The sequence below is a fragment of the Pteronotus mesoamericanus genome, unplaced genomic scaffold (assembly GCF_021234165.1).
Source record: "Pteronotus mesoamericanus isolate MK-2021 breed Mesoamerican mustached bat unplaced genomic scaffold, CSHL_Meso_final scaffold_99, whole genome shotgun sequence".
Classification (NCBI taxonomy): Eukaryota; Metazoa; Chordata; class Mammalia; order Chiroptera; family Mormoopidae; genus Pteronotus; species Pteronotus mesoamericanus.
This window is the reverse complement of record NW_026555330.1, coordinates 15,250,318-15,277,728: the sequence shown is the minus strand read 5'-3', so window position 1 is coordinate 15,277,728 and position 27,411 is coordinate 15,250,318. Positions and strand designations below refer to the sequence as shown.

Below are 27,411 nucleotides of genomic sequence, written 5' to 3'. Positions count from 1 at the left end.
GAGGCCCAGCGTGGGAACCACAGGGACAGCACATTCGCCTGTGTCTCGTGTCCAACTGACGGAACCCCAGGGTCCCTGCTACTCGGAACAGTCACCGCGTGTGTGATTCCACAGCTGAGCCAGAACCAGGTCACACTTTGGGGACAGATTCTACGGTGAGAGAGGCTTCTCCCAGGTGACAGAGGAGAGCGTCTCCCAGTCAGCAGGCGAGGAGAATGGCAAGTGAGCCGCTACCCTTCAAAGCACAGCCGCCCTGGGTGACCCTGCCCCCACAGGGGGCCGCTGAGGTCACATCCCTCTCTGGGCCGCTCGGGGCGCAGAGCAGAGGCCCAGAGGGTCCCCCTCACTCTGCCCCTCGTGAGTCACCTTGACTTCAGCAGAAAGGTAGAGAAAGCTGGAACTGGTTTCCAAGACTGAAGTTTAAAACACCCTTTTATCTCGCAAGACGCCTGCACGGCGCGGAGGGAAACCCACCGTCTTGGAGTTCTTGGCGTCCCGCAGGAGCTGCTCCGCAGCCCGCACGTCCTCCCGGAGGGTGTCCCCGCTGCAGTTGCGCAGGGAGTTGAGGTGGTCCTGGACCTTCACGCATATCCGATCGATCATCTGCCCACGCATGGGAGGGACCGCCAGCGCCCGGGAGCCCGGCCGGGGTTCGCGTGGAAGGAAACACAGAACAAATGAGGACGAAAACGTCTTCCCGCGGGAACCTTCGAGAAGGCAGCTGACGGCCCGTTGTTAATCACTCTATTCACAGAAGAAACCTCGGGCAACGGCAACTCCAGGGAAACCTCAGCGGGACTCCGGTCCCCTCTCCAGGTTACAACAGGCGGCACGTAGACCAAAGTGAATGGTTTGTGGCGACGGGAAGTCTCACGGCTACTCAGTGACGCCGTGCTAGACGGTGACCCTGCCTGTGACCTTCACCGCGTCCCCTCTAAGTGCCACACACAGTGCCAGGGCCTGAGGAGGCAGAGAGATGAGCCCTTCTGAGGACGACAGAACAGTGCCCGCGGCCCACTGGCCTCGGTATTTAGAAATCAGTATTTTTAAGATGAATTCAGTTATATCAGGTAGTTTTCTATAAAACTTAAGAGCCACCCAAGAAAGGCCAGTTGAGGTTTTCTCCTATTGACACAGGTGGTAAGAAAGTTAATGACATCTGTGAAGGTCCCTCCTCCAGGTTGATTACATCTGAATCTTTTTAAGTTGTTCCACGGATTTAAGCACAAAACCCAAAGGGACGCAGTAGACCACTGTTGTAGATGAAAAACAGCCCATGAGGGTAAGATTATGCTTTTCGCCCCGGCTGGTGCGGCTCAGTGGGCTGAGCACTGGCCTGCAATTAAAAGGGTCGCTGGTTCGATTCCCAGTCAGGGCCCAGCCCCGGGTTGCGGGCCAGGTCCCCAGCAGGGGGCGTGTGCGAGGGAGCCATGCATGGATGTTTCTCTTCTTCCTTTTCCCCCCTCTAAAAATAAATAAATAAAATCTTTCCTTTTAATGGATTTAGCACTAGAATCAGCCTGCGTCTTCCTCCCTGCGCGCCGTCCCTCACCCCCACGAGCGTGGGTGCCGTTCCTACGGCCCCCCCACCCCCCGGTGCGGCCGGTCCGGGCGGGGCCCTCACCTGCTGCGTGGTGCTGCTCACGATGCCCTGCTGCAGGCGGTAGGCCTGCTCCTGCAGGTACTTCCTGGTCTCGTGGTTCCGCAGCAGGTAGTTTTCGATCTGCAAATTAAGCACACGTCTCTCAAGACCACGGCTCGACGCGGCTGCTGCGCCTAAGCCCGGAGCGTCGCCTCACGCGCCCGCCCGCGCCCTGACCCCTGAGACCACCGGGTCAGGAGCCCGGCCCCAGTGCGAGGCGCCGCGGGTGTTCGCAGGGAGAAGTGTAACGGGCAGGGCGCCGGGCCGCTGCGATGGGACTCAGCGGGTGGCAGAGCTCGGCGGGCGTCTGGCTGCCCCCGGCCCGGGCTCGCCCCCTACGGAGCGACTGCTCGCCGCCTCCGCACCGCAGTGGCGCGTTCGGTGCCCCCGGTATGTAACCACCAAGCGGTTCAGCAGCCGCGTGAACTTCCCCAGGGAGCATGGGCGCGACCCCGTGGGGCACGGAGGCCGTGACATCATCCAGCCGCACTCGGAAAATTCGTTACGGGAAGAGGGAGAAAACAGGTGTGGCAGCATCTGAGGAACCCGGGCTGGTCCCATCCCAGGGACACTGGTTTCCGGGGTCCACCAGGTTCCCATACGTCACCACACACAGGACTGATCTGGCAAAACTACTGCAACTACAAACAGGAGTTTCCACAGAAAATGAGAAACCCGGAAGTTGGTTGACAATCTGTAAATTCTACAAAGTCCATTTCCTCCAGGAAGCGCAAATGCACGAACTGTGATGCGCGGATAGAAGGCGTGTGAGGGCCGTACGCGACGGCCGTGCCAAGCCGGGGCGTCGGGTTAGCTCCTGGGCGTGTGGGCACCGAGGAGGGCGAGTTCCAAAGGATACTCTGAAAGGGGGAATTGTGCTACCTATGTTTTTTGGTTATTTCGTTTGTAAAGCAGCACTTAACCCTTTAGCTTTTAATTTGTCAGTTGTTCCTTGGTTAGGAACTTCTGGTAACTGTGAGGCCTTCTACTACACTTCCATTTTAATCTTCCTTGTGCTAAAAGGACTTCTATTAAATACAAATCAGGAACAAGTAAAATTCAGATTGTAATTACTACCATCGCTGGAGACCCCGAGCGGAACAAAGTGCAGCTCCGAACTAACCCTAAGTGAAGAAATCATAAAAACGGAAGGAGCCCTGGCATGGGACACACGAACGTGGCACATAAACACGTGACATCATAGCACATGTTCTCTCGCGGCTCCCCAAAAAGCCGTCTCTCTCCAAGGTGACGTTACCGCCAACGTACAACGTTTTCGCTCCAAAGACTCTCGCCTGCAGCGCGGTGGGTGCCCCCGCCCCCGCCCGGGCCTCCTGCTTTGACATCTGTCCTTTGACACTCGGCCTTGGGACGCACTGGCTGCGGCCAGTCCTGGGAGCACACTGCTCTCTCAGAGGCCCACGCGCTTCTAGACGGCCCCCCAGTTCACCAGCCACGCCGCCCAGACCACGCCTGCAGGGAGGCTTCTAGGAACCACAAGATTCTAAGCTCGTTTCCAAAAGCACGGCAACGTTTGAGCGTCTCGAGTATCCGCCGGGCGCACGTCACTGCTGGAAGGATTTGTGTCTTGGATCAACAGGGTGAACGTCCCTTCCGGGCACCGCTCCTGACCTGGGATGGAGGCCCCGCGTCCCAGGGGCTGGGGACAGAGAGCTGGAGGGGGCTGCCGCTGCCCAACTGGCTCCCCCCAACCCAGACGAGGCTCCGCGGGGCCTCGCCGTGAGGGAGGCCTTGGCTGGGGCAAAAGCATGTCACAACCACTTTTCCCCTCCCTGCCTGAGCCATGCGGGATCGCCCCGAGTCTGCGCTGTCAGAACCCGGGGGCTACTGCAGGTGACACCCGCGGGGCGCCCAGGCCGCCCTGAGCCGGGCCCTCCTGGCCCACCCGCTCCGGGGCGGTCCGGCCCCCGCTGAGCTGTGCACAGACACCTGCAGGCGGAGGCGGGGCCGGGGTGGCCTAGCCTTCCTGCCGAGGAAGGAGGGGGACGGAGGACAAGGGGTTGCGCCAGCTGACCCTCGGCTCTGCCCCGGCCCACAGCGCGACAGGGCGCCAGCTCGGCGCGCGCTCCGCTCGTGGACGCCACAAGGACAATACCTGACCCGCGTGAGGGGCACTGCCAGCTCCAGCCTGTCCCCCGCCCCCCACCCCCTGCCTCCCTCCTGCCATTGTCCTGAGGGCGTGAGCGGACAGGAAACCGCTTTGCGACAAAACGCCAAGCACCGTTCGCGCGGTCAGAAACAGGAACGCAATCCGGCGCCCACGGGCGCTGGCTGCGGGGGGGCCGCGGCTCCCCGGTACCTTCTGCAGCGCCTCCTCTGTCTTCTCAGGGCTCGCCTTGAGGGCCTGAGCGGCGTCGTGCATCGGGACGGGCATGAACCTCAGGGTGTAGTTCCTGGAGGGGGGAGAGCGGGCGTTGGCGCACGAACATCTCCTATCGCCTTCACTCGGCGCTGCTTTGAAACCCTGGGAGCAGGGGCAGAACGATGAGCAAGTTTCTGCGCGGCCCCCGCCCGGGGACCCAGACCGCAGGCCCGCGTCTGCCCGCACGGCTGCCCCAGGCGGCCTCGCCCCAGCAGGACGCCCGACAAGAGGACACAAGGGTCGGGAACGTGGCCGTGCTCAGCTCTCAGTGCCGCCGGGAGGGGACGCTCAGGCCGGGGCTGGAGCGAGGGGCTGCAGGACCTGCGGCTCAGGCCGCCGGCGCCGCGGGCCCTGGGTGGACCGGAGCGGCCCGGTGGCCACGGGCGCCGGCCAGACCCAAACCGTTGGAGGAAAACTCAAAACAAAGCGCTTGCTTGCAGAGCGAAGATGTTCACCTCCACAAAACCCGTCTGTCCAGGCTCAGGGCTCCGTGGTGCACGCAAGTCCGAGGCAGGGGCTGCCTTCAGAAAAGCGGCCGGAGCGGCTTCCAGCCCCGCCCGACGCCCTGAGCCCCGCAGGTCCCCGCTGTTCCCATCCCCGGCCCGAGCCACCAGGCCCCGGCCCCCAGACACAGCCCTGGGGAGGTCTGTCCAGGTGGCCACAAGGCGGCTGACCAGCCGCTCAGACACAGAGCACACAGGTGTCCCTGCGTGCGAGGGACACAGAGGAACCTCCGGTCCCAGCCCCACGCCCACCGTCTGTGCGCAGGGACAACGCGGACTCTGCGCGGGGCGGGGCAGCCTGCCCTCCCACCCCCAGCGTGTGTCTGCCTCCCCCCCCCCCCGCAGGCCCCGGCGTCCCCCGGGGCGGCTGGGCCCTTCGCACCCAAACGCAGCTGCTGCCAACACATACGTGTCCCCACGCAGTGGCTGGGAGTGGACGGGATGATTACAGGGGACCGTGCTGTCGGGACGGCGGCGGCAGGCGTGGCCGTGGTGGCAGCCGGGAAGCCCCAGGCACGCGGGGGAGCCGCCCCTCCACCAGGGGCCGCCGTCCACACCGCTGGCCCCTAGTTTCCACGCACACTCTGTGACCTGCTGCTTTTACTATAAATCTGCTTGGATCTCGCTGCCATGGGAGGACTCAGAAGCTCAGAGAGAACCAGGTTCCTAGCGTTTTCCGGGCCATGTGCGTGTCAGGCGCCCACCGTTCGGGGCGCTGGGAAGGCAAACCCGGCCTCCAACAACAGCCGCGCCCGTGCTCCGCTGAGGCCGTCGTAAAGCAAGCCTCTCGCCGACACGGGGCACCTGAGCCCCGGCTGCCCTTCCACGCAGCGCGTTTTTGTTTTCCGATCTCTCCCCACTGGACGCGAAGCTGTCAAAACGGGCAGCTAAGCGACACCACTGGGAAGAGACTGAAACCACAGCAGAGGGAAGCCGGCGCCCGCCCGCCCTGGGCCTCACTTCACAGAGCAGACCCACACCAGCCCCACGCGGGGAGCGGAGTCGGCCGGGACTCGGGGGGCCGCTACACCACCAGCCCACGGGGCCCCCAGGCGTGGGCGGAACTCTGTGCCTCTCCGGGCGGGAGTCCCCGCGAACACTTACTTTTCCATAGCAACAGCTATGTCTTGAAAGCCTTGGGCGGTGATGTTGTTCTTGTCCCAGATCACGGTCCTGTGCAGAAACCAAATCGCAGGCATGTCAGACCCTGGGGAAGCAGCAAGTCTCCCGCAGGAGCTGCACCGCTGGCCCCGAGTCTTCGTACAACGGCGTCGTGCGAGCGAGGAAGACGTTCCACCCGGTTTCATGGGCAAGGACGAGCATTTCTCCAGGGTTATGTTCCTAACGCATTTTCTGCCCAAATAGTGTGGGGGGCGGGGAGCACTTAGAGGGAGCAGCGCACACGCTACTTTACCAGGAAGGCTCGACTCGCCAGAGTCTGAAACTGGGTTTCTCTGGTGTTCTCCCAACGGAAGCCTAGGACTTGTGTCTCAGGCTGAAACTATGCAGCGAAGACACTGCACAGTCCCACATCCAACATACAGAACTCCAGGCACCGAGGCGCCATCTAACCCAGAGGGGGTCTCACCACGTTTCCCCTCCCCCCCGTCCCCCTCCCCGCCCCAGCCTGGCACGGTTGGTGTCCCGGAACCACCTTGCTCCGCGGGGGAGGCCTCAGTCTCCAGCACAGGAGGCTGTTACTTCCGAAACACAAGGTCTAACGGGGGAGAAGAGTGTTGTTGCACCCTCAGCCTGCGAACACTCCCGAGGGAGCAGAGGGTGTCGACGGGGCTCCCATCTGTCGGGAGGACCCCAGGCCCACCCGCTCCGGGCACTTCCGCGCCCAGCGCCGAGGCCTCCCCACCCCCAGGCGGGCCTCGGGGGCGCCGCTGCGGGTCTGGGCTCCCGGCTTCAGGTTAGACAGAGGTTCAGGCTCTGACTCGGGCTGGGGAGCGAGGAAGCCTCGCGGAAGAGCCCCCACACAGGGCTGCGCGGCAGCGCTTCGCTGCCCGGGCTGCGGGGCTGCGGCAACCCGGGCTCCCGGAAGGACGGACGCTGCACGGACACCACGTGGCGGGTCCTTAAGGACAGAGGTCAGTGCGTGGGGGGCCACGTAAGAAGAACCACGCTACGTGCGGACACCCCTGGAGAGAGCGGTTGGCACCCGGCGAGAACTCGCCCTGAACCTGTGGGCTCCGGGCACCCTGGTGCTCAGTCCCCACGGCGGTCGGACAGGGGAGGGGAGGACAGGTCGCTGGGCTCTCACCCAGGTCACTCCCGCCACCATCCAGGCCCCGCGCGGGGGGCCCTGCCCCCAAGGGCCTCGCTGCCGCTGCCTGTCCCCACCCCTGGGCCAGCGCCAACACCAGCGTGACCAGGAAGCCACGGCCCCTCGGGCAGGGCTCCCCTCCCGGCGAGGGGATCGCTACGCTGATGTCTGGGAACACCCTGCGGTGTCTGGCAGACCGGGCCGCGGCCTCTGGAGGCCGAGCCCTGCTCGCCGGCCAGGCCCCCCGCAAGCCCTCCCCGACCCCCGCAGCGAGCGCCCCGGCCGCGCGGCCGCGCACCTGAGCTTCGTGTTGATCTGCAGCGCCTTGGCCAGCATCCGGGCGCCCAGGTCGCCCATGGCGTTGCCGCTGATGTCCACCGCCGTCAGTGAGGCGTTGCTGCCCAGCGCATTGATGAGGATGGTGACCTCGGTCTTGAGCTTGGAGTCGGCCAGGGACAGGGACTGCAGAGGCTGTGGAGGGACCGCAGACACGGGCTCGCCGCGGGGACCGGCCGCGCGAAGGGCCCCATTTGCAGGCTTACGGCCAAAAGACGCCGGTGAACGGGGCCTGCGGTTCTGGCACAAAACGGGCCTTGGCCTCAGGTGCGGAGGCGGGGCCGGGGGCCGGGGGCCCGGGGCCGGCTGCCTGTCCCTGTGGGCAGCCGCGGGGGGACGCCGGGCATGGCCGCGGCCAGCTCTCCCGTACAGTGACAAAAGCACAGCGCTGCACCGAAACCTAGCCTCAGTGTGGCCGCGCTGTCCCTGTGGGCCCGTTTTGCTTTCATGCGAGATGAAACGGCACCTCCCCATGCGGGCAGAGGGACTGCAAACCCAACGCCTGCCGAGGCCGGTCACAGCCGGCCCCCGCCGGCCCCCGCGGCATCGCAGCCCATCGACGTGAGCGCGTCCCCCAGTTTCTACAACGGGGCCGGTCCTGGGCCACGCGAGCCTCGAAGACAGCGGGGCGGTGCATTTCAGCTCAAGTTAGGTAGGCAATGCCAACAGCCTACGTTCGGAAAAGCGTAAATTACATCCTAATTATGCCCCCAATTTTCATAACCCAGACTAAGAATAACAAAATATGAGAATAATTAGCAAATGAGGACACGGAGAAGTGCCGCGTTCCCTAACTAATGATGAGCTGCTCTCGTAGCCCCGGGCGGGACTCACGCCCGCGCCGTGCGGGGCAGGAGGGGCGGGGGTGGCTCCTGCGCTCCCACCGCGGCCCACAGCCCAGAGGGCGAGCAGGACAAGCAGAGCACGTCCAGCCCCGCCTCCCCGGGCCCTCGGCTCCCCAGGAAAGGCAGCTCGCGGCTTCAGAGACGTTGCCATTACCCCGTATGAATTCAAAAGGGCAGTTACACTTTTTAAGCGTGTGACGTCTCTCTCGTGAACCACAGAGGAAATCACTCCTATGCCCCACGAAACGTGAATGGGCGGGAGGAGCGCACCCCGATTTGGAGCGCAGGGCCTCTGCAGGCCGGGCCGGCAGCCCCGCGGGGCCGGGCGGGGAGCGGGGCAGGCCCTGCAGAGCGGCCGCGCCGGCAGACGCAGGAGTGGCCCGGGCGCGGGGCCGTTACCGGTGCAGGGCTCTCTGCTGCGCCCACAAGAGACCGCCTTCTTTTTAATAATGCATTTTAAAGGGCTGCCACCCAGGATGCGATTTGAAATTAAATTTCTTCACCCCGAACCATGTCTTGGCCAGGAGCGGCCAGGACAACTTCCTTTGTCTCTTGTAACTCTGTGTAGTTTCCAGGCAGAATGCAAATTAGCTTCTCCACGGGACACAGGGTTACAAAGTCAACTGCACGGGAAAAATCCACGCCTGCCGAGCAGGGAAGTAGGTGAAGTTAGAACAGACAAGGCTTGTAAAACCTGGGCTTGGGCGACCGTTCATATTTCCTGTAAACGATTAGTTAAGAGTCTTTGTTTAATTAGCCTTGAGTTGAATCAAGTGAAGAGTCAGCACATTTTAAATGCCTTCTATTCTAAACCATTCATTCCATTTTTAAAAGATAATAGAAAATGCGTACACAGGTAAAATCACCTGGAAGCCTATCACTGTTAACCCAGGGGAATTGCTAAGAGCGGCAACACACACAAGACCAGAGGCAGAAGCTCTAAAAACAACACTCACCGATTCTTCATCTTGAATCATCTGCACTAAGTTGTCCAACACGGGGGTCAGATTTCTAGAGAGGTTTCAAAGACGTGGGCAGAGGAATCAAATCAAAAGTTGTCAGGTGGCTGGTTATTTTCATCACTGTCGTATAAAAAATTTCAAAACTCTTACTTGGATTTCATGTTATTAAAATTTTTGCCTAACGCCAGGTGTTGTATGGACCGGTTTTTACTGAGCCACACGATCAAGGTAGAGAGGTCAGACTCCAAGCCTGGAAAGAACGAGAGGGAGGGAGAATGAGGGTGCCTACAACCTGTGCCGCTCGGCGGCACGCGGGGCAGCGAGGCGGCCGGCCCAGGGCCTGGGGGCCTCCTCTCTTTCCAAAGGAACTGGCTGCCCCTTTTCCCGCCCCATCGCTGCGCAGGGATGAACTCTGCAAACTCACCCTCCTCTCTCTCTCCCTCCCTCCCTCTCTCTCACACGCACATGCGCAGTCAGGGGACTGGGGCAGAGAGTGGCGGGAGGCCTCCCTCAGCCCGAGACCCCGGCACATGGCTCCCTGGTGAAGTGCAGGGGTCTGTGCACACGTGACAGGTCCCCACACACATGCTATGACAATCGGCAGAAACAGCATCCGTGAACAGGCTTCAGAATCGGTAAACCAGGGCCCAGCCTCCTCACCACCGAGGGCGCAAGAGGCCGGACTCAGGGCTCCGCCGATGTACCCGCGATGCCTTAACTGACTTTGATGCACTGCCTAGACCTTGCACTGCTGGCCCTGGAATCAACTTAGTAAGACTTCATTCCACAAACACACACTTGCTCTACAAAGAGCCCCCACGGTTAGATGTGCAGGTCCTCGCAGACAAGGCGAGAGGGGACGCCTTCGGGAGGGGCGGTGCCCGGGCTGGGAGGCGAGTCCCTGCCTGCCCCTGCCTCGCACGCCCCCGCGCCCCCCGCCCCCGCGCCCCCCGCCGGCTCACCGTTGTCCGAGATGTCCAGGCTGGTGATGTTGTGGATTTCCGCGATGCAGCCTTCCAGCACCTGCGCGCCGCCCGACCTCAGCTGGGGACACAAACGGAGGTGAGGCTCGCGCCTGCTGGGGGCGCCACCCAACGGCAGAGGCGGGCGGTCCCCTAACCCTAACCTGCCTGCCACTGGGTCCCAGAGGGAAAGCTACACTTAAAAGCTCCCCAAAGCGGCCGTCGGTGACAAGAGCCAACACTAGGCACGGCTGCTGTCTCCCACGTCACATCAGCCCGGAAGTCATCAGGCAGGCAAAGACGTGACAGACAACCCAGGGTCACCATCAGCAAGACGTCGTCCATCACCCCACAAGAATTTTCTTCCCTTCTGATTTTTTGGAAATCTAAGGAACCCTTTTTATACACAAGGAAGTGTTACAGTTTTATTTGATGACACATTTCAGGAATAACTCCCCGCCAGCTTGCAGCCAAACAACCAAAGGGGACAAGAAAGGTTGACTTCGAACGTCCACCAGTTCAGGGAGGACGCGACCCTAACCGCTCCCCAGGAACGGCGCGCGGGCCCACGGGGCACAGCGGCCAGTGTGTGGCAGAATACGGTCACAGGAGGGCCTGGGCCAGCGCATTGGGCCACAGGAGAAAAGATGTTTGTTTTCTTCATCTAAATTATGACCATTGTGGGCGGCTTCCACCAAAACTAGGAGTGGGTTATTCCAAAAATCTAGTTTATTCCAAACAGAAGGACAACCTATAAAACCCACGTTTTCATCTTTTTCCATGAAACCAAAAGCATAGTCTCCAGAGGTTGGAATATCTTTTTATGTTCCTTTCAGCAAGTCTCTGAGTTCCTACTTGTGGGAAGCCTTGTGCTGGGCGAAAGCTTCCCAACAGGCGGCCACCGTGTTCAGCCAACTCACTGTCTAACGGGAAAGAAACTGTCACTTATTGGGGACCTCCTACGTACCAAGGATTGTGGCAGTTTCTCTATTTACTTGAGGAAATTAAAATTTACATAAACTGCTATACCAAATTTATAACACAAGGTGCTATTTTCTACTTGTTCCAGTGCTGATGTAACAATTTAAAGAATCTTTATTTCACTATCTTAGAAGCACTATTTTTTGGGTGCCCTGGACAAAAACCTTCCAGTTCCTCCAGCTTCCTGTTCTCTGGGGTCAGCAGCCAGCGTGGGGTACTGTTCTCCCGGGAGCACGCAGCTCCCCCCCCCCCCCGCGCTCCCGCCCCCACCTCATCCGCCCCCTGGAGACCCTCCCCAGGAGGGTCTCAGACGCCACCGCCTCTCAGACGAGAGGGTACAGAAGTTGACCATAATTATTTTAGAAACCTTGGTAATGATAATTTCAGGTATGTTACGCCTCACAATAAAAATGAAGGGCTTGTCCTTTCTACATCTCTTTAAATTTTTGCAAAAGTATGGATTTATTATAGTTTGGAAGCGTAAAAAAATTAAAAATCAGGTTCTTCTCTGCAAATAATTTTGAGAAGCACGGCTCAGGGTCACGGCTTGTTAGTACTTGACATGAATGTGCATGTAGTTAAAACAAGGATAATTAGGCAAGCACTTCAAAGAAACATAATTTGATTTTCAGACCATGCAAAAAATGTGCTTTTGAGAAGATAAGCAAAAGTGCCTGAGTCTTTACAATTTCATTGCTTGCTGTTGGTGATTTCTCTGTTGAAAAATAAATTTTCTACAAAACCCCTCTATCTTCTGTCATTATAAAGTATAGCTAAAATACTCCATTTACAATTATGGAAAATACAGATGACGTTAAAGCCCTCAACTTGGTTTATTTTATAAAAACTCTGGACGGATAATATTTGTATCATATAACCCATAAAAATAACCCTTCCAATTGTTAAAAATAATCACGTATATCAATATATACCAGTCGATCAGTTCATGAAGTACTTACACAATGGCCAAGCTAAGGGAAGCCCAAGGGGAAAAAACAAAAATGTTATTGGCAGTCAGTAGAGTAAGACTAAGGAAGCTAAAGTCTCTATCGATACACAATGTAAAACAGCAAAGAGTCAGCAGGGGGGAAAAAGAAACACTTCCAACTGAAAGTTGCTCCCAAAACAAAAAATCAAAAATTTAAACACGAAAATAATCGTCAGTTACCAAGAGCACTGGATTAAATTCACAGGTTATTCGATGCCTGCACTTCCCCCAGTGCGAAAGCTTTTCCCAAACAGTACAAGCTTTTCCCAGGCTGAGAATGAACCTTATTTGCACACATTTGCATAACGAGAGGCCCGCTGGTTTCTCTCGGTGGCCCTTCTTGGAACCGACAGGCAGCAGGCAGCTGCGTGTGGAGGCAGGCAGGTCCGGGAGGGGCGCGTGCAGCTGACCCCTGCCCGCTTGCCGGTTAAAAATGCAATCACATTTCTTTCGGGACCAAAGTGTCCCCTCCATGAAGGAAGCTGGAATATTTCAGAGGTTACGCCTAGTTCTCAGTGAGCAGCGACATTTAACACTCAAGCATTCAAAATGGGGACAAGAGCAGCAAAGACGCTAAAATCTAGAGAAAACATCCCAAAATTCATTTTCCATCTTCAAGATCCTGTGCCTTTTAAAAAGGTGTGGCAACTATTATAAATTTAAATATAAAATAGCCCCCTACATGATCACTTTTCTTCTACCAGTTCCCGTTTTAAGGTAAAAAAATAATAATAATAATTGTCATCCTGGGAAATTTTCTCACAGGTTTCTCTGAGGACAAAAATTGGTTTGGCAAGATCCTGCTGTGGAGCTTGTGGGCCGGGTTCGAGGTCAGAAGGCGACGTAGGAGCTAAGGAAAGCACGTGTACGTGATCGCGTCCGGGGTGAGACCAGTTGCCTTGCCGCACGGTTCCGCATGGGTCCCCGAGCCGGAACCCTGTCTGGGAGCCGTCCTCGCGCCTCACACCGGAGGGCCCGCGAGGGGCGCGGGGATGCGACCCCCGTTCCGGCCTCAGAGCCGCCTGGATGCCTGCCCCAGGGACGGGACTGCCTGCCCTCTGGGGCTCTGTTTCTGCTCACCATCAGGAGCCCCTGCGAGTGTGTGCGCCGAGTCCCACGCCAGGCCCGCGACCGGTCCCCTCGGCCGCATCCCATTTGCTCCCAGGTCTCCCCTCTTCCCTTGCACGTGGTAAGGTTTTTACAGACAGGCTGATGTGCCCGGACCCGCCGCCTCCCTCCAAGGAGACGGTCCATGGGGGAAGCGCCCAAACGCCGGCGCGGCCGCCCCATGCACCACGGCTGACACACTTGCGTCCCCGGCCCCGGGGCATTTGCACAGACGCCGGGTCCAGCCCTCTGAGTGCCACCCAGGAGCTGCTGCGGGGTGGCGAAGGCGGCTCTGTGTCCGATGGCAGCCGTGACGATATATGGGCTGAGACTAACTTTCCTTTAAAGATCGAAAATAGCTTGTGGGCGATGCCCAAAACGCTGTCTCGATAAATACGGAGCATTTCAACGCTTGTACACGGATGTCTTGAGAAAGGCAGCGTTAGCGTCCACTGACACAAACGTGTGGCTTCTCTGTAGCGCCCCCGCCCCCGCCCCGGACAGTGGCCCACACGTGCTGCCGGGCTCCGCGACGTGCCGACACCACCCCTGCACTGGCGCCCTCGGCCCCACGGGCGAGAAACAAGGCCTGAGGAAGGTGAGCCCCCTGACGAGCCAGGGGCCGGGCCCCTGTCAAAGGGGCCCTTCCGAGTCCCAAGTGCCCGCCCTCTGACTACGCTTCTCAGGGAAGAGAAATCACTCCTCGTCGGTCCTGAAAGACCAAGGAAAAGGGGGAAGAAAGTGGAACACAGAAGTTGTTTCTCTGAGTACAGATGTTGTCTGTGAATAAAAGGTTCGCGTCGCCGCCTGTTCGCGTGGTCCTCAGAGACGCAAAAGAGTGCAGCCTCCAATTTGGGATGCAAATCCCCCAGGAACACGGGTGTGCATGTGGCAGGAAGCCGGAGCCGGGGCACACAGCTGGCGCCGCCCACGCTCGGACAGATGCGCAGGTCGGGGGAGACTGGGCCTGGGCTAGACCCTCGAGGGGGCAGGCTGGGGAGGGGGGCGTCCGGCCCGGGGACGGCACAGGCTCTGCCCCAGGCCGAGGAGGGGCCGCCCTGGACGTGCTGGAGGGAGCCGGCTCTGAAGAGGCTGCCGGCTTGTTCCCGGGGCCTTTTCTTATTACTCCCCACACAAAACAAAAGTCTCCAGATGGTCACGTTCAGGCACCTTCAAAATACAGAGACCTTTAGTCTCAATTCTACGCTCTGTGTCTTTGACAGGCAGTGCCTGGAACTGCTCGGAGAAGCATCTTAATTTTCCTGTTTTGAATCAAGACGTTATGAAGTGAAGTTGGGGACAAGACAGGCTTTCTCCCTCACAAATTCCGGTTTGTGGTTCGCGTCAGTCCCCTGCTGGGGGCGCTGTCTCATCCACTTTGTGTCTCAAGGTTTCACCAAAAGACACTTCAGCAACTGGCCCCAAGAATGGGGGCTTCCCTCCCCTAAATCATTAAAAACACACTTGAATGCTTTCTGAACGGGGAGCCGGGGCTGTCTGGAGACAAAACCCACAAACCACGAACGTCAGATGCCCTTCTCTGCTTCACTGACGCTCTCTCGAGTCACAGCAGTTCCAGGAACAAAGACAAACTAGGTGAGGCCGCTCTCCCCCCGGGTGCCTCCCCAGGCGTCCTTACCTCGCAGCCGCTGAGGTCCAGGGACACCGCCTTCAGGTTGTGGTTGCTGGCCAGGCTGAGCAGCAGCGCCCTGCGGGGAGGAGACGCCGGTCACCGCGCAGGCACGGGCAGGCCCAAACGGGGCCCCAGCGCCTGCCTCCCTTTTCAATCTGCCAACTGCGCCTCTGCCTTCCGCAGCACGGGGACGAGGCCCTGTCACCTGCTCCTGTTTGACACGGGGCAGGACCCTCCTGCTGCAAACCCACCAGGACAAGCGGCCCCAGGGCACCCCTCAGTGTGCACAGAGGCGGCACTCAGCCCAGGAGAGGCCCGCCTGCGCCCGCCGGGGACAGCACAGCGCCCCCCGGAACACCGGCTCCAGCGGCTTCCCTGACGTCTGCACAAACAGCCTGGGTTTGCGGCAGTCACACCTGGAGACCTCTCATGGGTCAATTCTGCGTTGCAAAGGAAGGGGCCAGCGATAACGTCAGACTTGTTTCTTAAGCACGTTGCCGGACCTGCTATAGGGAAACGCGCCCAAGTTTCAGCCACAGGGACCTGTGTGGCAGGTGGTAACCCAGGATTCCTCGCCTCTCAGAAAGAAAAAAGAAAAGGCCGTTCATAAGCTAGATGAAGATTAATGTCCTAGCACCACAAACAGCAGGCGCAACTCAAACTCTTCATACAGGTCACGAGGGAAAAGTTCAGTGCTGACTCGCGCGCCAGCTGAGGCGGGAGAGGTCTGGGCGCACAGCCCCGGAGCGTGCCTGACCACGCAGATCCACATGTGCCTACCGACACGCTCCTTAGACTCAGAAAGCGCTTGGCTCTATAGCCCTTTGCATGATTTCTGGGAATGGTGAGCAGCAACGTCAAGGATGATAATTTATTCTTGAACCCTAATTTAGCTAAAAAGTTGAACTTCAGCGCGACACCCACACTGCAGGCGTGAGCCCCAAACAGGCGCCGTCTGCCACGTTAAATACCACGGAGACGCCTGAAAGCACCTAGAAATCGACGAGGGTGCACGTGTGTGTAGCGTTTGATTATTACTGCTGGTAGGAATATTTAGGGTATTGATTAAAAACACACGCGTGCGAGGATATACCCGGAGTGAACTAAACGGGGGTTCACCGACAGGAACTTGCCCCTGGGAACACGACCCCCGCGGCTGCTGGGCGCCTTCTGCCCCGGGCCCCTGGGGGTTGGGGGGGGGGCTTCATCGCCCACCCAGGAGGCCAGCACGTCAACCGTGCACAGCGCCCTCCGAAGAATCAGATCTCCTTCTGCCCCAAAGCCCATAAAAACCACGCCTCAGTCTTGGGGCCGCACATCCCCTCCCTCCCCTCGAGCGCACTCGTGACCCCAAGCCGAGCTTTCGCAGGAGGAAAGGGACACCCCGACCCCGGCTCACTCACTTCAGGGGCTCGGGGGGCAGCTTCGTGCCCGAGAGGCTGATGTGCACCAGGGCCAGGGAGCTGCTGAAAAACTGCTTGAACGACGGCGGCACTTCCTTCCCTTTCCTGGAAAACAAAGCCCAGCGTCAGCCTGGCGGCCGCCCTCACCCCCCAATCATCCCCCTGCTTGTCCGCGCCCTGCGACGCGAGCCCCAGATCAGTGACGCCTTCCGTAGAAATGTCAGGGTAAACGGAAACACAATGTGCGAAAGCTAAGTAAGTTAGTCCAGCCCAACGAGAGGCACGAGGTAAGAGAAGTTAAGACGTCCCGTGAAGTCCTGAACACAATTGATTCCTATTCTTTGCGGCCGATGAACTCATCGTTCGCTGAGTTCAAAGGCATCAGAACTTTAGAAAACTCCGTGCTTGGGTTTTTAAGAAACGGGAGGTCGATGAAAATACTGGGGTTAGGCCGCTGCACCTGGCAATGTTTCTGGACGCAACCAGACTGTGGCCGGACAGCAGCTGAGGGGCAACACGGTCTCACTGGCACGGATGTCCCGCCCACAGCTCTAATCCTTCCTGACCAAGTATCAGAAGAAAGACGAAACTCCCCAAAGAAATGGCTACGGCTTCCACACACGTCCCCTTCGGGCACAGTGGGAAGACGTGGATGGCGTCCGACAGCGCAGCGCCACGGCAGCGGCCGCGGCACGCGGCGAGGGTCTACGGCAAACACCGCGACGCCGGTCACTCGAGACCGAGCCCTCCTCCCACGCACAACATCCACCCTCTGACACTCTGTTGTCAGGACCTGACAGGTCTCCCCAGGAGGCGGAGAGAGGCCCCCGCGCAACAGGGCCGCGGGGCGGGGGTTGGGGGAGCGCCGTACCGGTGCGAGAAGACGGCCCGCGAGAGGCGGAGCACGGCCAGGTACTGGAGGCACCCGCGGAGCAGCGCGCCGCACACCTGCGGAGACGGAGGCGCCTTGTTCCCGCGGCGTTCGGGGCCGCGGGGCCCTTCCTTGGCGAGGACCCCCGCCCCCCAGGGCAAACAAAAACATTACCATGTCCAGGGAGCACTCGGTGTTGGATAAATCCAGGTGAGCAAGGGCGTTGGGCTGGGCCAAAAAGCTGTACATGTGCTTGAAACGAAAAACAGAAAGCAAACACATCAGGGCTCAGAAGCGCACACACAAGGCAGGTCCCCGCCTCAGAATGAAGCCGCCCCGGCCTCCCCGCGCTGCCCTCCGGTGTTCCCAAGAGAAAGAGCAGGGTCCTGTGCCATTCGGGTGTCTTCCTGGAGAGCAAAAAAATCCTAAATGTAGTTAAAATAAAAATCACATATAAGGAAAAACAGGGCCGAATGGACCGCTGGCTGTACACTCCCCGCTCGTTGCCCGTGTGCTACCGTCCCCACTGGGCCCCGCTTCTAGAACTTGGGAACAGCGCCCACGGCCTCTCACCGCCAAGACGGAAGAGCCCGGCATGGCGGTCGCCCCACGAAAAGGCCCCCCACGTTTGGAAGCACCCGAAGAGCCACTGCTGGGGATTTGAACCACGAAGGTCACGCTCGGCCCCACGCCCGTGTCCCAGCTCAGGCTCCTCCTCCCGTCAGTCGTTCCCAAGGCCTGGCAGGAGGAGGGGGGCCCGCGCTGCCCGGTGCGCTGTGTGCTCCCCCGCACGAGGCTAGGACACGTCAGGGCTCGGGGGGGAGGGGGGCCCGGGCCTGAAGCCCCCATCCCTGCGCAAGGTCATGGGCACCGTAAAATCAGCGAGTCTCTGCTCTGCCAGCCCCTCGTTGCCCAATTCTCTACAGTGCGAGCAGCCACTGCCAGCGTCCGCCGATGACACACGACAGCGTGCGTTGCACGTGCTCAGAAGGCCCTCCCTGGGCTTCTCCCGCGTCGCCTGGCGTGCGGTGTTACTCCCGGCCACCAGCGGGGGGAGCTCTCATCGCCTCGCGTGGTGACCTGACCCTGCGTGGGGGACACTCAGGCTCGGGCCAGGCAAGGCCTCCCGGCGCCTGCGATGCCCCTCCCCGCGGGGAGCGGCCCTCGGCCAGGCCTCGCGCTGGCCGCTGTGGGGGTCGGTGGCCCCGCATCGGACCCCTGTCACCTTGGGGCGCAGCAGGTGGATGAGGCCTCCGTGAAGGCGCAAGGAAAACTGGGCAGCGCCCGGGAAGGCGCGGCACCGGCCGAGGGCGCTGTCTAGGGTGTCACGTGGGAGGGACACGGCAGAGCCACCGGGGGCCCTGCCCTCTGGGGAGTGGATGCGAAAGGGAGGTGAAAAGGGACGTCCCCCTGTTCACCCGCCGGAGAGGGAGGCCCCGCGAAGACGCCCCCTCGCCGGTGGCCCTGCTGGTAAGGAGGCACCCCTTCTACGTTCTGTGACGGTGACCAGAGGGGACCACCGACCGCATCTGGGGCTGACGCTGTCCCTACGGGGAAGCTCCCCTGTGACTCAGACGGTACAAGGGCCCCGTCTCCGCCGGACCCCCCAGCCCCGGTCAACAGCCCACCACACACCAACTACGCGTGTCCCCAACAGTTTTGTCCAGTGACGAAAAAGCTCCGATCACGCGTCCCAGCCTTCCTATGGGGCCACTTCAAGAGGGGCAACAATGTTTTTAAACCAAGAAAAAAACACCTTCAAAAAAAAAGGAGCTCCAAAAAGCACCTAAACTTCAGCAACATAAAATGAGGACGAGAAAAAAAAGTCTACGTGATAGACCACGTTTCATTACGGAAGTCCCTGAAACTCTTCCCTAAGACGTTGCATAAGCTCACAGCCAAGTGCCGGGACAGACGCTAGAAAGCCACGCGTAGGAGCCACCCCCACTTGGCCGCTCAGCGAGGGGGGAACCTACCGAGAGGTCATCTCCGCGGAGGGTGTTCCCTGAGAGGTCGAGGTGGGTGAGGGAGGTGGCGGTCAGCGGGTTGGCACTGAGTGACTGGGAAAGGCTGTTCACCCCTGAAACAGCGAGAAGATTCGGCTCAGCTTCCGCTCCAGGAGGCTCGATCGGTCTGGTCTGCGAGCTTCTACAGAGCGCCCAGCAGCCCCGTCCAGCTGCGGGGCTGGCGCGGGCCGCGCGCGCCGTCCCGGGGAAGACCGGTCGGTCACGGAGCGGCCAAGCCTCCGAGCGGGAGAAACACGGGCCACGGCGTCGCTTTTTCTGCTGAGGACAGAGCGGGTTTTACTCTGAAGTCCGAGAACAGGGGTGACCCAGTCGTTTCTCCCTTTCCCCAAACCCTCCCTGCCGGCAGCCCCCCCGGGGCTCGTGTGCGGCATCGGGGATGCGGGCCATGCAGGCACGCGAGCTCCTGAAGCGTGGGGCCGTGGGCGGGCGCCGCCCCACCGGGCGCGGGGCGCTCGGGGCAGGACCCGGCGGGGGGCAGGGGCACCCCCAGAGCATAACAAGCGGCCCCGGCGACGCTGTCCGTCCGCACTCCTCACGCTGCCCACGCCGGTCCCGGCACCAGCGCTCGGCAGAGTCAGCGGAACGAAACGGGAAACACGGCCCCAGAAACCAGGAGGGGACACACGGGGCGGGGACGGGGGCCAGTCCTGCGCGGGACAGCGGTGTCCGTGGGAAGCGCAGGCTGCAGGAGGGCCCGGGGGCCACGCGGGCGGCCACAGTCCTTGTCCCTGACCTGACGGGGGGGCGGGGCGGGGGCACTGCCAGCTCTTTGTGTTCTCGCTAAAGCGCCAAGTTCTCCTTGTGCGTGTGGGAAATACGGCTCCTTCTAAACTGAGCGTACTTTTAGAAATCATTTTGTTCTTCGATGTTTTCCGTAAAACTCCTGAGGATCCCAGGCTGTCCCTGAAGAGAAACAGGAAAGGGGGCTTTGCCCGCAGGTGGGCAGCGGCTCCGCCGGGACGAGGGGCCCTCCCAGCGAAGGGCAGGCGGGCGCCACGACGCGACCCCGCGTGCGGCCGAGCAGGTCGCCGGGGCCAGGCCGTGCGGAGCGGAGAGGTGGGCGGAGCGGGAAATATTTCACTGACGCTTAATATCCACTCAGCCTTTATTAAGTGCTCATAACATGTTTACGCAAGGCCGGGGACCAGGGTTTGTGTAACGAGGACCCGTTCTTTGTCCTCAAAAAAAGTTCAAAGAAAACAAACTCCCGGGTGGAAAGGCAGCGCACACAGGGAACCCTCACTCGCTGCAGCAGGTCCTTGAGGGAAGCCTGCTGGGCCCAGCATGGACCTCGGGGACCGGGGGCGGCCACCTCACCCCCCCCGATGGCCGGACCCAGGAGACACGGGCGCGGAGGGATGCCGTGTGGTCAGACAGCCGCAGGCATGGGGAGCAGAGCCCGAGCGGGCTGGCCGGGTCTGAGGCAGAGGCCCGCGCGGTCTGGAGGACGCGTGTTTTCTGGGGGCAACCTCTGTGAGGGCCTAGGGGTCCGGCTGCTCCGGCCTGCCCATCGCTGGCACCGTGGACATGTCCCATCAGGGAAGACCCGAGTCCCAGGCACATGCTGATGCCAGGCTCTCATGAAGACAATCATTTGTAAAACCGTTTCATTAGTGGGTGTAACAAGCGTCAGTAAATAAATTCCGAAATCAGCAAGTCGGACAAGCCTCGGCCGCACACGCCCTTGACTGTGCCGGTGCCCGGCAGCCGGCCAGTCCGGCTCAGACGCCGGCAGAGAGGGTCCCACCCGCCGCCTGGCCTCCTGCTCCTGAACAGAATGAGGGTCCCCCGCCCCCTCGCGGGCCCATATCCATGGGCTCAGTGAGGCACAGGAGCAGCAGAAAACCCAAAAATGCAGGATGGGAACTGTCCCAGCCCACCCCTGCCGGGTCCTGCTGCAGGGTCACAGCTGGAAGCAGCCGGAGCAGACGGCCTGAGCCCGCACACCCGGCCACCAGCAGGGCGGCCACTGGGAGCCCAGGGCACGGTCCTCGCGAACATCTGAGGAGGAGGCAGCGTGTTTGGGGACAGTGTGGGTGTCGTGGGGACATTTAAAAAAGCCCTCCCTGAATTCCGGAGCTCTGGCTATAAATGTCTCCCGACAACGAGAATAGAAACGCTAGTCGAATTCATCAAGAGCTCACAACCACACGGAGCCTGCGTGCCCGGGCCTGCAAACCGTCGGCTCCGCGGCAGGCGGCCAGGCCCCAGCGGCAGCTTCGGAAACCCGCGTTCCGGCAAAACAGCACTTCCAGGCGCACGTTCTGAAAGAGGCAACTTAAAATTCCAGGGGTCACGTGTTATGAACAATATTCATGCCCACGGCACGTGTCACACGGCAGGGAAGAGAGGGACGCGGGGGCTTTATTTGTGATGTGCAGGGAGCGCGGGGGCACCCTCCTTCCCCATGGAGCGGGGGGGCCCTCCGCCATTGCTGCACGCGGAGGGACCGGGCCTTGGGTGCGCGGCGGGGCGTCGCTGTGGCTCTGAGCCAGGACGCGTCCTGGTGGGCAGGGGAGCGGGGTGAGTAATCACTGAACCCCTTGGTCTGTTTTATAGTGATGAACAAATAAGTTAAATAAATAGGACCCATGTTTAATCTCACTCTTAAACAGAGTTAAGCCTACGGAGCACATGATCAATTATGGATACTTTTAATATGTGGAGAACTAAAATAAACTAAGAAAGATGATGAACTCTGTAAGGGAAGTCAGTAAAGATGGGAACTAGCTCATCCCCCCAAAAGCAAGCGAACGAATGTGGAGCAGCGAGGAACGAGGCCAAAGCCGCAAACGAACAGATCGAAATGGAAGCATCTCGATGCTTTCGCCTCTGTGCCTGAGAAACACCAAAAACCAAAAAGAACACTGACCGGGGAAGGGGGAGGGCAAAGAGATTTCTGCAAAATCCTTGGAGGAGACGCAGTGACGATAAATGTCTTTTTAAAGAGCTTTCAAAATGTGCGAACTCTTGGATTTAGTGCTTCTGCTTATAGGCTTTTAGGCCAAATAAGAAATTCACATATGGCCACGTGAGCTGTTTGTGTGACGGAAGGATTAACGGTAAGAGCTCATGTAAATGAATGATGGACCGTTTCCCACACGCTGGGACATCGTGCAGCCGCGGAAAGTGACCACGTGTGTGTTGACAGAAACAAGCACAATGTATAAAATGCGGGGAAAGTTCATGACATGTGAAACACAGCGTGCACGCGTGTGCGTGTCTGTGTGTGTCGGACTGTGTGTAAAGGAACCATGACAGACGTGACAACGTGCGGAGGGACGGGCACCGAACGGTCAACGGCAAGAAGCGCATGAAGGTTTGGCGCTGACGTCACAAGTGATTTTTGATTCCTTATATTTTTGAGTATCTTCTAAATCTTTCCCCCAAATATGCACTGCATTGTTAATCTTCAATATCAAAAACCATAAAAATTAAGGGTTCTCATAAAACTGATTTGCTGAGACTCAGCAGTGGTGACGTGAAGGGACCGGCGGGCTCTTCGGCCTGTCGACGGCTTCGGGGACCAGGACAGAAACGCTGATTTCCAGGGAAACCTCCCCCTTCGGAAATTCACTCCTATGCCTGGAGTTTAAACACGTGTGTGCGAATGTGCGTCATGAAGGCATGGGCCTCGCGGGACTGAGCCTGTTTCAGATCCCTCTTAGCGAGGCTGTGTGTCCGCACAGGGCACGACCGGGCGGACGTGGAGCCGCCAGGGGCCACGCCGTCTCACCGCCCACCCGTGGCCCCTGCAGGGGGAGCCCACAGCGAGCCGGGCCCGCGGGGAGCGAGGCAACGCCCAGACTCGGCAGGACCTCCCGAGCGGGCACGCCAGGAGGGCACAGCGGGAAACGCACCGAAATGAAGGAACCTCCACAGAGCTGCGCCGCCGGGGGCGGGGGGCGCGGGGGAGGCCCCCAAGGGACGCAGGGGCAGGGGGCGGGGCAAGGCCCCCAAGGGACGCAGAGGCTGCCCCAGGCCAAGATGAAAGCAAAGCTAAAAACTGTGAGAGCACATGATGGTGATGGTGGCGACGGTGAGGAGGAGGAGGATGGTGATGGTGAGGATGATGATGGTGGTGATGATGATGAGGATGGTGAGGATGATGATGGTGGTGAGGATGGTGGTGGTGGTGACAGTGGCCCTTTGTGCCAAAAACTGCACCGTATGCAAATCGGCCCACATAGCCCCGCCCCTGCGATGAAGCAGACACTTGCATCCGCCTGAGGTGCCCGAGGACCCCCGAGGCGGTGAGGCACCTTCACAGCGAGTGGAAGAGCCCGGGCTCGGCTCGGTCCGTCTGCGTGTGACTGACGCTCACTCAGTGCGTCCGCTGCCCTCGTGAGACTGCGGCAGGTGCACGAGGCGGCAAGCCGCTCATGCGCAGACTCTCATCGAGCAGGCACAGCGGCGGGGCCTGCGGCAGGGATGGGGCCGGGGCTGCGGACGTGAGCCCCTCGCGCGGGAAGACGCCACGTTCGCGCCCCAACACGTGGTCCAGAACGAACGCAACGGCAGGAGCAATGAAGCTGCTGCTCCCCGCGGGGGGAGCCCGCCTCAGAGGGCGGGTCACCCGAGAAGGTTCTATAAAATAGCTGAAGTCCTCCAAGGTCCCGGGGCGCACGAGACCACAGAAGGCGCGTGCGGCTGTCCCCGCTGCCGGTCCCAGCACGCGGCTCCCCAGGCCCTGGCAGCCTCCTCCTCCTCCCGAGAGCGGGAGAGGGGCTGGAAATGGGGTTAATGATTAATCGTGCCGAGGAGAGGAAGCCCCCATTACGTCCCAGCAGCAGGGGGCTCTGGGAGCTCCCAGGCCGGTGACCGCGTCCACACCCGCGGGCGACCGCCCAGCCCTTGCCCTGTGCGTCCCCTCAGGTGGCTGCTCATCTGTGTCCCGCGCCACACCCGTCAGCAGACTGGGAAACGTAAGGAGGGGTTTCCCTGAGCAACGTGGGCCGCTCCCGCCAGTTCGCCAAATCGAGGCCGGGGTCCTCGGACCCTCCGGTCACCCGGCCTCGACTGGACGTCAGCAGCAGGACAAGGGGCGGCAGCCAGCGGGGCTGAGCCCTCAGCCACGGCCCCGACGCCATCACCTGCCGACGGCGTCAGAGCCGAGCCGATGACACGGCTGGCGTCAAGGGCGGGCGGGTGCGGGGCGCCCGTCTGGGGACCAGGACCCGAGCGCGGCATGGGGCGTGGGGAGAAGAGGAGACACGCAGGGAAGGGGCACGCGGGAGGAGAGGGCGTTGTCTGTGCACAGGAGGAAAGAGAACTTTCACACACTGGAAGGCTCGTGCCGAGGCGCGTGCGCACAGCGAGACGTCCGCCCTCACCGCGGGCTGCGGAAGCGACACAGAAAGCAAGCACGGGGCCTGAGGAGCCTCAGGACACGTGAGGGGAGGGCGGGCGTCAGGAGAGACCTGGGGGAAGGGCGACCCAAGAGCAGGAAAGCGGGTGCCGGGGGCCGGGGCGCGGGCCGGAGGGGGCCGCGGCAGGAGGGTGGGGGGCGCAGGGGAAGCGGAGACGCATTCCGTGACTCCTGTGAAAAAGCTAAAGACTGCACGTGTATTTCCCAGTTACTCTGGACTCTGAAAGCACTTAACTTTAGACCATTAAACACAATTCCAATCACAGAACTGCATCTTAAAACTACGAGAATGTGGTAAAACGTGTATTTTAAAGGCAGGCACGTAACCGAGCCATGAATCTACTTAAGGTAGCACAGGTAGCAGAACGATCACAGACGTAAAGTTAAATAAATAAGAGATACTGTACCTTTAGGCGACAATGAGGTTTTAGATAAATTTAAATGCTTTAGTCCCTTCGGGAGTTTGGCAAATTGAACACTTAAAGAGGACACACCTGAGGAAGAGAAAAAGAGGTGATGAGGGTCTTCACGTTCCCGCAACGGCCGCGGTTCCCCGAGGCCCGAAAATCAGACCCAGACCCGATTCCAATGTGAGGGGTCACTTTTGCTTTCTGATGTCAGACCTCGTTTGAGAACCATCGACCGCCCCGCCGCCTCCTCTTTCTGTCCTATCGGGCTGGAGAGAAGGGAGGGCACCTCATTAAGGGCAACAACATCAGAACTTTTCCATCAGAGACGGTTTTCTTTGGACCAAGCGCACGCTCCCCTCACAGCCCTGTCTCCAGGGCAAACCCTCTCGGGAGGAGCGGTGTCGTCGCCCCCTCCTCCCCGGGACCCGTATCTGGGTGCGCCCGCCGGGCCCCGGGGCCGCACACGCACGCCCGCCACGTAACTGCTGCCCAGAAAACCAGCGGGCTCCAAAGCGTTCGGAGAACAGCTCTGCCTTAGCGGATGGATTCCCATGCTTAAACTGGCGTCCGGCGAACCACCTCAGACAAGGCTTCTGAGCGTGTCGCGACGTCCCCGAGGCCGGTTTCGTAACTTGAGCTCCCGGGGAGTTGACGGTACGGACAGCCAGGCAGTCTCTAGATTTAACAGCTACGCGACCTTTTGTTATTTCTCATCCACGGGCGGCCACGAACGTACCGCTTCCCGGGCGGAAGAAGTTGCACGCGTGAGTGTGAGTGTGAGCGTGCCTGTGCCCACCTGCTGCAGAAGAGTAGCCAGCGCTGGGGACCCCTGCGCAGGTGTGCCCCCCCCGACCCGTCACCCCGGTGCCCCGCAGGTTCTGCCGAAGTTCACCAAGAATAACCAAAGACCGTGCGGCTTGGCCAGGGACCTGGGTGGGTCCCCCAGAGGCGGCGGGTGTCCTAGGAGCTCCGGCCCATCTCTCTGGAGTTGCACCATCAAATCCATTGACAATCACTGGATTAAATAATGTTAGAAACAGATTTTTTATCTGAATGATTCTACAGATGTGAATATGCTAATCCATATTATTAATTGCAAAGCGTGGGCAGGCCTGAGATTTAGTGGATACGTTCTTGTAAAAGAATTAATAACTAACAAGGTGACAGCAGGGGCAGGGGAGCTGGAGTGGTTGTCAGAACGCCGTTCCTCCAAAGGCCAGGCCGACGGAAGAAGGAAGAGATCATCCCAACGGTCCTCGAGGTACTCCAGAAAACAAGCCCGTTGTTACAAACCGCTCCACGAGGACCAGCAAAAGAAACCCAGTATGAAAGAGCACGTAGCCTACGATTCTGTACCTAGGACGTTTGAGAACCAACGAGGCTGGTCTACCCCCACACGACCAGAAGAGGGTTGTGTTTTCTGGGTGACGAAGGGACACCGTGGGGCCTTGGCCACGTTCTAGCTCCCGATCTTGGCCGTCACTGCGGGGGAGCACGCCGTTTTTTAAAATTCATTAAGATGTAAACTTGGGGTTCGTGGACGTCTCTGAATGCACATTATGCTTCACTGACAAATTTCATTTCGAAGTTTGGTGTGGAAACTAGCAGGGGGGACTACAGACGGCCTTGGGTTTGGCGATGGCTTTTCAGATACAACGCCAAGGACACGATCCCTGAAAGGAATAACTGACCCGCTGAACTTCACCCCAGTGAAAACACCCTGCTCTGTGGAAGGCAACGTCAGGAGAACGAGGAGACAGACCTGGGCCTGGGAGAAAATATTTGCCGCAGACACATCTGGTCACGGACGCTACCCGCGATATACAAAGACCTCTCAGGACTCAACAATGAGACAAACAACCCGATTGAAAAATGAGCCAAGACCTTAATAAACACCTCACCAAAGAGAAGAGGTGCAGACGGCAAGGATGCAAATGAAAGATGCTCCACACCATCTGCCATCAGGAAAATGCGAACGGAAACAGCAGCGCGGCACCACGGCACAGCCATCGGAAGGGCCAGGAGCTGGGGCCGCGCCGCCGCCACATCGGGAGGCCGTGCGGCGGCAGGAGCGCCCGTCCCCGCTGCGGGGTGTGCAGGCGGCGCGGCCACTGAGCGGGACAGCTTGGCGTTTCATTTGTTATGAAACTAAACACACTCTCAACATACGCACCTTGGTATTTACCCCCCAAACTACATGGCCTTCTGGGAAAGGCAAAACTACGGAGACGGTGCAAAGATCAGCGGGTGCCAGGGAGCGTGGGTGGGGGTGGGTGGGCGGGGCATGAACGGGACACACAGAGGATTTTGGGGCGGTGGAAACGCTCCGTGCGACCCTGTAGCAACCAACACGCCTTTATCAACTCGGACAAGCCCACAGAGCGCGCAGCTCCAAGGGGGCGCCCTAATGTAAACCACGGACTCCGCGTGGCGACCATGGGTCCCTGCAGGGTCCCCCGCCGTGACCAGTGTGACCTCTGGCGGGGGTGCTGGTGACGGGGAGGCTGGGCACGGTGGGGACAGGGGGTAGGTGGGAAATCTCCGTGCCTCCCTCTCAACCTGGCTGTGGTCTTAGATGCCGGAGTCTCACTTCCTAGTTTTCATCAAAGTCATCGCTGCCTCCTTGTGACTAATTCTTTTATGTATTTTTATGCTTAACCATGTTTAAAAAATTCTCCCAAGCCCAGCTGCACACCTTCGAACGGCTCTGAAAGCCTCGCA

At 59.8% G+C, this 27,411-nt stretch overlaps 1 protein-coding gene across 2 annotated transcripts in view; it reads right to left on the bottom strand.

Annotated features, from left to right (window-relative positions):
• Positions 1-27,411, bottom strand: part of CARMIL1 (capping protein regulator and myosin 1 linker 1) — a 138,929-nt gene that overhangs the window by 40,677 nt on the left and 70,841 nt on the right. For both annotated transcript variants that reach the window (XM_054564707.1, XM_054564708.1), the window contains exons 12-25: positions 24,688-24,774; positions 18,862-18,965; positions 17,060-17,137; positions 16,886-16,962; positions 16,015-16,119; positions 14,618-14,687; positions 9,903-9,984; positions 9,091-9,190; positions 8,935-8,989; positions 7,096-7,268; positions 5,633-5,701; positions 3,963-4,056; positions 1,625-1,723; positions 475-603 (exon numbers count right to left, since the gene is read on the bottom strand). In XM_054564707.1, coding sequence (XP_054420682.1) covers positions 475-603; positions 1,625-1,723; positions 3,963-4,056; positions 5,633-5,701; positions 7,096-7,268; positions 8,935-8,989; positions 9,091-9,190; positions 9,903-9,984; positions 14,618-14,687; positions 16,015-16,119; positions 16,886-16,962; positions 17,060-17,137; positions 18,862-18,965; positions 24,688-24,774 — 1,322 coding nt within the window. The remainder of the gene's footprint in view (positions 1-474; positions 604-1,624; positions 1,724-3,962; positions 4,057-5,632; positions 5,702-7,095; positions 7,269-8,934; positions 8,990-9,090; positions 9,191-9,902; positions 9,985-14,617; positions 14,688-16,014; positions 16,120-16,885; positions 16,963-17,059; positions 17,138-18,861; positions 18,966-24,687; positions 24,775-27,411) is intronic.